This window comes from Agelaius phoeniceus, chromosome 3 (genome assembly GCF_051311805.1).
Source record: "Agelaius phoeniceus isolate bAgePho1 chromosome 3, bAgePho1.hap1, whole genome shotgun sequence".
Lineage (NCBI taxonomy): Eukaryota > Metazoa > Chordata > Aves > Passeriformes > Icteridae > Agelaius > Agelaius phoeniceus.
In genome coordinates, this window is record NC_135267.1 from 3,336,713 (window position 1) to 3,349,398 (window position 12,686).

Here is a 12,686-nt window from a genome sequence, read left to right on the forward strand (position 1 = left end):
GGTATTTCCCACAAGCACTCACACTCTGATCACTTTTTATGTGTTTTTATTGCAAACATAGGTGCAGAATATTCTCCTGAGAGATTTATGTTATCTGAAATATATTCAATAAAGAAATACTCTGCAAAGTTGGGATGGTACAGTACACTGGCTAAACACAACACAGGAGAATGCTGTCAAAATTAACAGCCACGGAAAAAAATTAAATATATTTATATTATTGGGGCTAGAACAAAATAAGCTTAAAAGCTTCTTCCAACCCAAACCACTCTGTGGTAATTGTACAAATAAAGCACATTACAACATGAAAGGAATGTGTAGCATGTTTTCTTAAATGTGTCAGAAAAGCCCCTCTAAAACCAGGAGCGTGGACACGCCAGAGGGTGGATGTGACACGGATGAAGACATGAGGTGGAGGCAGTGTGGACTCCATGAGGGTCCCAAAACCTTGGGAACAACGCTGTGGGCAGACTTCAGAGCAAGCAGCGTTCCACAGAGATGCATCCCAGTGTGAAAAACACCAGTTATTTGTTTTTAAAATTTTAAAAGTTTAATAGTAATAAAATTGTTATAAAAATAGCAATATAATTAGAGTAATAATAATTTGGACAATTTGAATTAGGACAATATGAGACAATAAAAACAAAGAGTTATGGACGTCTGGGTACCTTTTTCTGGGCAGCACACACCCGAAAAGAGACACACATTAACAAAGGATTAATGCTTAAAAACAATAACCTATTGCATATTCATACACCTGATACATGATGCATAAATTCCATTCAAACAAAGGATTCTGTCTGGTCATCGTCAACTTCTTCCTCATAATCCTAACGGCGTCATCCTGCCCAAGCAAGGCGGGAAGAAGTTCATTTCTCCTGATAATGGAGCAATAAATTCTCTTTCTCTGCAAGATTTAGGTGTCCTGTGGCTGCTATCTCAGTGTGAGTCCTTTCTTTAGAAAAAAGTATCCTACATAGCATAGTTTCAACATTTTGTTATAACCTAAAACTATATTTAACACAGTACTTAAGATAATTATTACAGCATTACTTTCTAACACAACACATATAATATTCATTTGAATATTTGCGAAAAGCCAATAATAAAATACGCATTTTTCACACCGGGAAAGCGGCCCAGCGGACAGAGCCCATGGAAAGGGACATTTCGGGTTAAAGAGTCACTGAGGGCACCCGAGGCGCTCCCCTGAGGGCGGCGAGGTGAACTGAATTTCCTTGCCGTGCCGCTCGGTAGGGGGCGCACTCCCCGCCCCTCCCTCCCCGGGGCTCCCTCAGCCCCGCAGCGGGCGATGTTGCCGCGCCACCGCCTCCACCTCCTGCTCTTCCTCCGCACCCTGCACGGCTCTGCCTTCGGCATGGGCGACTGGGCCTCCCGCCTGCCGCAGGCGAGCGAAGCGCTGCCCGGCAGGACCCAGCGCATGGCGGTGCCAGGTAAGTGCGAACTGCGTTTCCCTTCCTCTCCTTCCCAGTCCCCCGCCGCCGCCTCAGCCGCGCGCCCCTTCCCCGCTCTCCCCGTGCGCATGCGCGGTGCCCCGGCGGCGGGGCGGGCCCGACGCGGCGCGTGCGCGCTGAGGGGCGGGATGGGGGCGTGGGGAGGAACATGGCGGCGGCGGCAGGGGGCGCGTCCCGTGAGGGGGACGGGGACAGGGGGGTAAATGTACCTTGGGAAGGGGTTCGTGTCCAGGTTCGCTCTCGCAGTGACGTTTTTTGTGTGCCGTAAGAATAGGGATGGACGGGTTGTTGGAGCAGCCAGCGAGCGCGGCTCTTGTTGGCCCAGAGAAGCTGTGGCTGCCCCGTCACTGGAAGTGTTCAAGGCCAGGCTGGACGGGGCTTGAAGCAGCCTGGGATACTGGAAGGTGTCCTTGCCCATGGCAGGGGGATGGAACTGGATGAGGTTTAAGATTCCTTTCCAGCCAAACCATCCTGTGATTATTTTCCATAATTTCTCTTAGCTATATATAAATTTTCTCTTTTATTTTTTACTGAAGCCAGCAACAGGGTTTTAAGCAGATTTCCTTAGCTCTTACTGTTTTTGTTAAATAATAATACTTAAAAATAAAACCATGACATGCTGTGTATCTTCTGTGGGTGTTTTAGGAAGAAATCTTTCCTTTTGAGGGTGGTGGGGCCCTGGTACAGGTATTCCCAGAGAAGCTGTGGCTGCCTCAGGATCCCTGAAAGTATCCAAGGCCAGGCTGGACAGGGCTTGGAGCAACCTGGGATAGTGCAAAGTGTCCCTGGTCATAGCAGGGGATGAAATGAGATGAGCTTTAATGTCTCTTCCAACCCAAATAAATTTGTGATTCTATTTACAAACTGCTTTTAAGTTCTTAATAATTCTTCCTATTGTTTTTCTCCTTTGAGTGGATGTGTGCTGTGAGGTAAGCAAACTAGAATTAATGAATTTACTTTCTGACAGTCCTCCTAGGAACTGAAGGTGTTCCAAGATGACAGCGCTGTTCAGGAGGAGTTTTAGTGGCACTGAGGTGCTCTAACACATGTATTGGATAGTTGACATATGAGCTATTTATTGAACAAGGTGTTATTTATATGTATCTTTTTTGCAGGGTCCTATGGGCCCCAACAAAGTATGAGAACTTAGGGCTTAAATAATGCTTAAACACCTTAAATGCATAAGTGCTGGTGGAAGAATTATAAATGGATGATGGCATAGGCCCAGTGGTCAAGAGGATAATAAAATCTTGCGTGTTACAGATACTTAGTAAAAAGCTGAGGGTGGTGGTGGAATGAAAGGTAGCAGGAAGAATGTTATTTCTGCTGTAGAGAAAGCGGACTCAAAGGAGGGGTGCAGAGGTGTAAATACAGCAGTGAACTCCAGAGATGATACCAGGAGTGCCAGAATTGGCACCAACAGTAGCACATTGCCTGGACTGAAGTGGCAGCTTCAGGTTGTTTGTTGAGAAAACAGAAGACACACCAAGCTCATTGTATGCTGAGTAACTGCACAGGTAGAACAAATTTGGGCTGCTGTAGAAAAAGCATCCTGATAAGAGGAAGTTCAATTTTTTAAAATGTTTTTCTGTGGCTGAATGTGGTATTATGTATTTAACAGCAGCATGGGCCTCCAGAGGACTGTCAGTGTTAAGATGTAAATTGCTCAGAAAAGAATAGCAATTAAAATTTAGGCTGATGATCAACTCAAGGCTGATTGACCTTGCAGACCCTTGCCATGTTAATAATGTTGTTTGTGAGTCAGGAACCAGAACTGGACCTGGTATTCCAGGCGAATTCTCACCAGTACAGCACAGAAGAGAGGGATTTTTCTTTTCTCTGCTGTCCAGAGTCACAGTTTGCTTTCTCTGTGAAAATGTGCACCGTGAGCACATTTAACCTGGCATCCAGCAGAACCACAGCTCCTTCCCAGCAGCTCTGAGATCATCCTGCTCTTGCTGTTGACTTCCCTGAGGTTTCTGTTGGTTCAGACCTGGAGTTGTTCCAGATCTCCTCTGCTGTTTGCTGTGTCTGCTCTGGCTGTGTGTTTAACGCTGCCCTCAGATCTGCTGAGCGTTGTTTCCTGTCACATCACTCACTTTGCTGTTTCAGCTATCCAATGATTCTGGCCCCACATCAGCCCCTGGGGTCACCTGCTGCCCACCAGACATGCAGGTATTGATCCCTGCCTTTGGAGCCTGCTGCTCCTGCCCATTTTTGACATGCAGGCTGTTCCTCCAGCCAGGACTTTGTCAGCTTCCACAGCAAATGCTGGGAGAGAGGGTGTCAGAACCCTGCTGAAGTCAACATGTGCTACAGCCACTGCTCTGCAGAGCCATCATTTCAGCCTGAAAGGGCAGCTCAGCTGGACAAGCATGATTTGGCTTTGGTAAATGTTGGTTATTCCTGATTACTTTCTTGTTCCATGATTGGAAATAGGGAAGGGGGCATTCTCCATGGCATCTCCTGGGACTGAGCTGAAGCTGAGCATCCTATACCCCCTCGGTTCTGTTTTTCCCTTTCTTAAAAGCAGTTGTTACTGTAGCTGAGTTCTCATCATCAGAGATCCCCAGTCTCTGTGGTTTTTCATTATTTCTGATCCTTCTGATTTTTCATTATTTCTGATGGCCTCACCAGCAAACTTGGCCTCCCAGCTCTGGGAAAACTCCATAGGGCTCCTTGGATTTAAACACATTTAGCTTCTTTAAGTAACCACAACCCATTTTTCCTCTCATTGTTTGGTGCTTTTCTTTCTGATTGTACCAGCCTGGAGAGGTTTTGGAGCAGTTGTTGTTTCTTGTGCAAAAGAGGTTTTGAGTACTTCAGTCTTTTCTGTACACACTTCCAGGCTGTCTCCCGGATGCATCAATGCACCTTGATTCTTTCTGAGCTTCCTTTTACTCCGGTAATTTTTGCGAATTCATTTCTTGTTGCCATTTGTGTCCCCAGCTAGGCTGAACTCCAGCTTTGGCCTCGCTGATTTTGTGTCTAAATGCTGAGGTGGTGCTTTTCTTTGCCTCCTTTGTTATTTGTTTTTGGTCTCTGTATTTTAATCCATTAAGCAGCTCTGTGTTTCTGATGAAGTTCCTACTTTTTCCACATGATGTTTTGTTTCTTAACTCTCTTAGAAGGTTTTTTTTTTCCAAATTCAGACCACCTTGAAGAGTCTTTTTCTCCCTCTGGCAGCCTCCCAGGGGTGTCTGCCTCTCAGGGGCTGCAGCTCCAATCTCTGCTCTCTGTGACCAAGGCCCAGGGAACAGCTGGGGTTGTGTCAGGTTTAGGTTGGATATCAGGGAAAGGTTCTTCCCCCAGAGGATGTCAGGCACTGGAACAACTCCCCAGGGAATTGTGACGTTCCAAAGGCTGTCAGAGCTCCAGGAGCATTTGGACAATGCTCTCAGGATTGTTTGAGTGTCCTGGGCAGGGTCAGGAGTTGGACTCAGTGATCCTTTCCAGCTCAGGAGATTCTGTTATTCTGTGATAATTCCCTATATAAGCCAGAGTTCTGCAAGTAGAAAATGCTAACTCTGTGTCCCTTTCCAGCCTTCCTTTGGATCCCCATCTCCACTGTCTTCTGGCTACATACAAGACTGTTTCCCTCTGGAGCCCTGTGCTCCAAGGAGTTGTGTTTCAGAAGAGTGCAGCTCCCCATCCAATCTTTCTGTGCTAGGAAGGATTATTCCTACATCCTGCATAACCTGTTCTGATCCCTGCTCCAGCTGTGTGTGCTGTGCCAGTCTCTGATTCTTGTCACATCAGAGGTCTGTGACCACACCTGGACATCCAGGTGAGCCAAGCTCTGCTTTAGGGTGCAGACACTTGAGGGAAAAGTTCTTCCAGAGCTTTCCGGACCTGCAGTGTCCATCCTCTTCACCTTCAGTGGTGCTAGCAGCTTTTACTTTCCTAGGTGAAGAGCTGCAGAACATTCACTCCTTGTGTCTTGGAGATCCCATTGATTCCCTGCTCCTCGTCCTGATGGGATAAAACATCCTTGGAGCTCCTTCTTTGTGCTGCAGCAGCTCCATCTGCCACAGCAAAGCTCCCAAAAGTGCTGCTGCCACTGCTGAGATCCCTGTGGAGGAGCACCAGGCTCTTCCCAGAGTTCATCTGGAGGGAGGTTGAAGTTCCAGAGATGTTAGTGCACACTGAGGATCCCTGAAAATCATGCAGTTAGACCTGGATAAACTGCTCTGAAGGAGTAGCTGAAAGGAGTAGAGACATTAGGAAACATCACTTACTTTTTTTGTAAGCAAGCTGAGTTTATCGGGTCTTGTACAAATTTCATAATCTGGGAATTAAAGTTTGTTGTGCAGTTTTCTTTCCTTGCAATAGAGCATCTGCTTTCATTTCTTTAAATTACTTCTTTCATATCCTTGTATAATGGTGCAATAAGATGTGCTTTATAGTAAAAACACAGATTATTTATTGCTCCTACCTTTCCAGTATAACTCTACTTTTCAGAGTTGATTTTAGTTTGATTGCTGCTGAAACATGTCTGTTTTTTCTGAGTATGTGAGGATTTATTGCTTACACTATTTAATGAACTGTTTTATTTTATGACAGTGGTAGGAGCAGTAGTCAAGGAGCCTATGAATGTAGACATTGAGTAATATATATATATATATATATATATATACACACACACATGCATATAGAGTTTTTTTCTGCTAAATATCCTGAGGTAGCAATGTTTAATAAATTAAAAGAATTTTTTTCCAATGACCAGTGTCAGAGAATATCTTACACATCTGTGGTGATTTGACTTTTTTGAGGCAGAGAAAGTCCAGCTCATGGGTAGAGAGCCTTAGGATTGTCTAAACCCATTAGGCTTCTTAGCTTTATAGCTAAAGATTAATAGAGCAGTAATTACAAATGTGAAGGAGGTCATGGTGAATTTTAGTCTGACCTTCTGTGTAAAAAAAACCGCACAGCATTGCCATGAATTAATTCTTGCTTGAATCAGGTCACGCTCTTTAAAGAAAACATTGATTAAAAATGTCATTTGACAGAGGATCCACATGCTCTCCCTGTTAGTCTTTTTTTACCATTCTTAAGACACTGAACAGAAATTGTTGTGATCAAACCAGTGGTCTGTGGTTTGGTTGGTACTTCCATGGTCTGGTGCTTCCACTCACTATTAAACTGTGTCCTCAAAATAAGGAATAAAATGAAAAATTTCCATGTTCATTTCCTTTACTGATTAAAAGAATTTGTAATAATGAGCAAATACAAAATTTTTTCAGACATTAATTCAGTATCACTGTATTTTAGGTCTAAAATAAAGATTCCTGAGATCATACCTCAGGACAAAACCTCAAAATAAAATTCATCTTACAGTTTAGGAGGATTTGTTTCTTCAAAATTCCCACCACTTTATTTATGTGGTACAATTCTACATAATGAATTAATTAGTTGTCAATTTTTATTGAGATTCTATGAAATATGGGCCAAAAAATGTGAGATTTGACTTCCATTGCAGTTCAGTGGAGTGTGTTGAGTAACAATGTCATATGTGGTTTAGCACTTTGCAAATTGCAATTTACCTTTCTAACTCAGAAGAGTTAATTACTTATTTCTTCATTCTAGGAGGCAGTTTTTGCCTCAAACACACTCAAGCCATCAATTTCCATAAATTATTAAATTTCATTACAATTTTGTTATTGAAAGCAGAATGCACAGCAGAGAAAACACCTCACCCCAGTGATTGTTTATTATCTGAAAAGACTTCTCAAATTTGTGGTTGCAACTCCTTTACAGGTACATGCAGGATGAATTTCCTTGGAAATCCTGCCTATCATGGCTTTTTTCAGTTCTCTTAATTTTTTTTTTTTTTGTGCGCTTTGTCAGGTAATTATATTCACACACTAAACACCTAATTTTCAAGCCAACTGTACAGCTGTTAATATTGTGCTCTTGTTGGAAAAACAGGAATTGCTTTTAAGCCCCCCGTTGCATTTTACATTTTGGAAGGTGCTGCAAGGAGAAGCAAAGATTTACGTCAATATAAAGAGTTTTTGTTTTTTTTTTTGCTGTTGTTTGCACGTGCTTTTTTGCTCTTGGCAGCTGGAAAAAAACAAACCAGAGGAAGTTAACAGGCACAGAGGATGCTGGAGAGATGGAAAGCATACAGGAAATATATTTACAGAACTGCACATCCAGCTGCCAAATGCTGCTTTTGAGGTGGAATAACCTTGACGGAATCACCCTGTGCTTACTTATCACCTCTCACTACATCCCAAGAGAAAGGGTGACATCATTCATCACTAAACCCCTCAAAAATACAACAAAAAAAGTGGAGAAAAAAAAAATATCTGTTGTTTGAGGCCTTGGAGTTCCTGGAGCTCTGCTTAGCATGCGGCTCACAGCCGGAGGGGTGCGGAGGAAGCGCTCCCGGGGCTTCTCCTGGCAACAGCCCGGGTTGCTGGGAGACAGCAGCGCCTAAATGGGGAGAAACTTCACCCAACTGGCAGCCTCGTGCATCCAAATGAGCCTTGCTGGAGGCTTCTCGTGCTCATGTTGTAATTTCCCTCTCCGAAATGAAAAGGGAATGCAGAGGATCTTTACCTAGAGGGTTGTGTGTGGATGCTGCTCTGAGGGGATCAGAGCTGGGTAATAAAAGGGGATAATTATTCCTGGGTGAAGGTGGTTGTGGTAAGCAGGGTTCAGGAGCTTCTCAATGCTGCTGTTTTGAAAAGGGATGTAAATGTCCGAATTTGCCAGATTTGGGGTGTTAAACCTATCAGTTATGAGAGTTAAACACAAGGTTATATTTACTCAGGTTATTTTTCCTGACTAGAGAATATTGTATCTGATTTTGTTTGAGTCCTAGTGTAAGAGCTGAAATGAGGGATGCGGGACTCCAGGCGGCTCTCCAAAATGCAGTTTATTCTATCTAAGAGGCTACAGCAGTCCAGGGTGGTGGGCAACAGAGCCTACACCTACAGCTGTCAGCTCCAGCTGCAGGAGACCCTTTGGTGTTGGTTACATTGCATTATATACTTTTCTTTGCTTAGCATCTTAATACAGTAGAGCCAATCTATACCTTAACTATTACCTATAGCCTATCATAACTACTATAATTCACGTCACTATTCTCCAATCACTAAAAGTTAGTATATTACAGTTTAAGCTAGAAGTTGTTATTCAGTTTCCTTGCAGTGGAAAATTCTGAGACCTTTTTTCTACTTGCAACATTAGCTGACTTGTTTGCCTGTGCTATCTTTCTGCTTGGTACACAAAAACATCTTGTTTGAGGTGGGTTTATGTTTTGCTCTAAGTCATAAAAACCCCTTCTAACTAACATAACTTTTGCCTTCTTGGTTATCCAGTAAGACTCAGCAATTCTTTTCTTCTGTATCAAAACTTGCTTCCATCTCTATTCCTTCGTCAGACTCTACATTTTAAAATCTTTCTGCTAAAATCTTTCTGCTACATATCTGTGAGACTTTCTTGTCAAACTTTCATCCTTCCCAACACCCTAGGATACATTTGGCTGCTTTGGCTGATTGTGTCCATTTATCTTTAGTGCAGGAATGACCCTGCACTACACATTTAGGTCATGTTGTGCCCTGGATGCCACATGTTCCTCCATAATTAAGTGAATGAATATCCCAGGTACAAACATGGAATTAGGTTTCCCACTGCTTCTCTTTCTACAGCAGGTAGGAGAGTGTGGGGCAAACTTTCCATTGCAGCAGGAACAGGGTGGGACAGAGCACTGGAAGGGGCTGGGTGGTGCTGCAGGAATACCCAGAGTTTGGCTGTCACAGGTAGAACAGGCACTGGTGTGTTTGGTTCATCAAAAGACATTTAAATCAGGGAAATAGTGCCCAAAAATGCTGTTTTATTCCACTGGCTGCAGGAGGGTCCAGTGACCAGCTCACATGGAGGTGTCTGTGTGATAACCAGCCACATACAGAGCCCTGGCTTTGCTGTATTAATGACCTGCCCATGTAGATGATAGTCAGTATAAAGCCTTTAATTTTTTTTAAATTTATTTATTACCCAGAGTCAAAAGCTATATTTTTATTTAACTCTCTACATCAAATACCAGTTCACAGAATCAAAGTTTTTTCCTTTACTTTCTTTAATTTTCCTGGTTCATGCTTGTATACAGTATTGCTAATAATGAAGGAATTTCCAAAGTCAGGTTATCCAAATGAGAGTGAAGTTGTTTACACATGGAGCTGCAAAGGTGCAGCATCTTTAGTTCCTTCAGAAGACGCAAGGAGTAAATAATAAAAATCCTCACTTTAACTGATTTGAGAGAAGATAAGTGCAGAATAGCCCTTAAGGCAGATTTAAGGTAGCTTGAATATTTCAGGTACTAATTCCTGTGTCTTAGTCCTTCTCTGTTTCTTTGATGTACAATACTTCCTTTTGAATTTTTTCAGCTTTAAAAGCTTCTCTGGTTTAATTAATGTCTTCCTGTCAAATTTATACCTTCAAATTACAGTGGTGTACATTGCCTTAACTTCAGGTTTATGTACTTTTTATTTAATTTATTTTTACTTTGCAATCACTGAATTATTTGGCTTATAATTTATTGTGTGATAGGCATTGCTTTATCCTTCCATGCTTATCTTTTAATTATTATGTATGGAATTTCTGTGATATGGATACATTTGATTATTGCACTTATTTTGTTGCAAATTTTTATGATACGTATGAAACTTGCATTTAAATTTCCAGTACAATTAAATAATGCACATAAATAAGCCCTTAGTACAAATCAGATAAATAAAAACCATCACAATCCAGGGTTGGTTATTGCAGGTTCTTATGTATTGCTTGTAGTTAATTCCTGTTGCATATAAGGCAAAATTGGAATAAGTGGATATTGTATGGGTCTTTATTTTGAAGATAAGATGTTATTTTCTGTTGAGAAATGTGGCCAGGTAGATGATACCTGTATTTTTACTGTAGTTTGGGCTTGATTGCTCAGGAATTTGACATTCTAGGAGCCTCCAGAGATGCTTTAAGGAATGCCCACATTTTAGGAATGGCTGAGAAGCAGAACTCCAGTGGCAATGAATTTTTTTAGTGTCCTCAATATGAGACAGAAATCCCTCCTCTTGAGAAAGTTTGTTTAGGCTTGAGGACTCTGGCAGTAGAGATTTGTTGCCTGAGCCTCTGGCTCAAAACTTTTAGGAGCCCAGTGAGGAATGACAAGTGTTGTGCAAGGGACAGACAGTGGAAGTGTCTTCGTGTTTCTGACATTGCCCATCACCGTTTACAGGCTTGGAAATACACTTTTTGGTTCATCAAACATTCAAGTCCTCAAAATTTCATCCCAGAACTCCTAAAATGGGAGCAGGAACTGAGGGAGTCTGGCACTGATGACTTAACAGGCTGAGGGAGGAGAGGGATGACTCCAGACAGCTCCTGGTGGGACTGGCAGGGACTGGTGCCTGTGTATGGCAGAATGGGATCACAGGATGATCCAGGACTTCAGGAGATCATTGACATTGGGAGCAGTAGAATGGCAGCTGATCTGCTTCTCTTGGAGAAAAAATGTTTGCTGTCATCTGCTCCTCCTAAATGTTGAGTTTACATTTTAAAAAATGGCAAAATTCCAAGTCAGGCAGTCAGTGGCTGATTTAGCAAACTGCAATAAGATTTCATCTAAGATCATCAGATCAAAATAAATGCACCAGAGATAACATGACAATATGTAGGGTCTATGTGGACTATTTATATTTCTTCTTTTTTTTGTTTATGTTCTTCCTTAAGGATTCTCCTTCTTACCTAAACAGGGATATGTAAACCTCCTTCTGCACTTACTGAGCTTGTCCTGGGGAGCAGCAGAGATAAAATCTCATGCTGAAGAGGTTGCACTCAGACAACTTCTAATAAAATAGGCTTCTCACAGAATAGTCATGCTTCATTTCAGTAGGACCTTGAGTGACAATTTTCTGAGTTACCATCCAGAAAGGGAACAGGAAAGGGAACAAATGAGCAGGCAAACCAAATGTAGAGGGTGGATTCTTAAGCAGAATGTTCTAATACATCTTTATGTGAAGAAGAAAAATACTCATAAGATGATCTAGAGATAACTTTACAGTTGGTCCATAAGATATTAATTTCAGAAAGTCAAAACTTAGAGAAAAGCCATTTTTGAAAACAATTTTAGGATGTTCTAACCCTCCACTTTGTTAGCATTTCTCATAAATCCAGTCATAAATGGGTATAACTGCTCTGGAGTCCAGCTGCATCCTCTGGAATGGAGCAGCAGGCCCAACAGCCCATCTGTTTGCCACATTCAGTTCTGAAGTTCTGCTTCTGAAAGGTCATCTCATGTTGTTGGCAGCTGAACACAATTCCTGTTTAAAACCCGAGTTTTGAGCACTGAAAGGATTTGGGGTAGCAGCTGCATCCTCTGGAATGAAGGAGCCTGACCAATGGCCCATCTTTTTGCCACACTCAGTTCTGAAGTTCTGCTTCTGAAAGGTCATCTCATGTTGTTGGCAGCTGAACACAATTCCTGTTTAAAACCCGAGTTTTGAGCACTGAAGGGATTTGGGGTAGGACCTCACACCTCATATCTTCCTGTCGAGTAGTTTTAATGAATTTGGTTTTTTACCAGTTGTCTACACTTCTTGCTGTTTGATGTAACCTGGTCCCTTGTGCCATTCTTAGCCATCAAATTGCTTTTCAAATGGCCTGAAAGACGCTGTCTTTTACTGGAGGAGGATCCCATCCCACTCAGGAAAAGCTAGGTGCAGCCTAAGGCTGCATTCCAGGGTGGGAATGGCAGATTGTTTCTGTGACTGTGAATGTGCCCCTGGCTGGGGACATGGAGATGATTCAGATCATCCTTAAATCCTTGGAGAGATCCTGGGTATGTCCTTTCCTTGGTTAACCAGTACATTCCTCTGAAATTCCTGGATTTGGAAGCATTCCCAGTTGGCAGTTGGGCACAACATCATATTTTGGATGTTGCTGGCTGTGCCTGGGCTGGTGACACAAGTCCAGAGGATGGGATATGGAGGAGCCATCAGCAGGATTTGAGTGTCCCTCCATCCAGTCCTTGGTGCTGTGGAATTGCACACTCCCACACTCGCCCTTTTGCATTAACTCATTTCTCCTCCAGTCCTTGTTTAAGGAGTCATCTTTGTGTTAAACATTCACACACCAATTAAAACCTACTCTGTGTTTGATTTAGTTTACAATAAGTAAAAGCAAACTTTTTGAGTGAGAGGCAAAAAAAAA

At 42.5% G+C, this 12,686-nt stretch overlaps 1 protein-coding gene across 1 annotated transcript in view; it reads left to right on the forward strand.

The window, feature by feature from the left end:
• The first annotated feature begins 1,264 nt into the window (after positions 1-1,264).
• MSRA (methionine sulfoxide reductase A) overlaps positions 1,265-12,686 on the forward strand; it is a 239,439-nt gene continuing 228,017 nt past the window's right edge. The window contains exon 1 of the mRNA XM_054629434.2: positions 1,265-1,454. Within this exon, the coding sequence (XP_054485409.2) occupies positions 1,313-1,454 (142 nt within the window). The 5' untranslated portion in view covers positions 1,265-1,312. The remainder of the gene's footprint in view (positions 1,455-12,686) is intronic.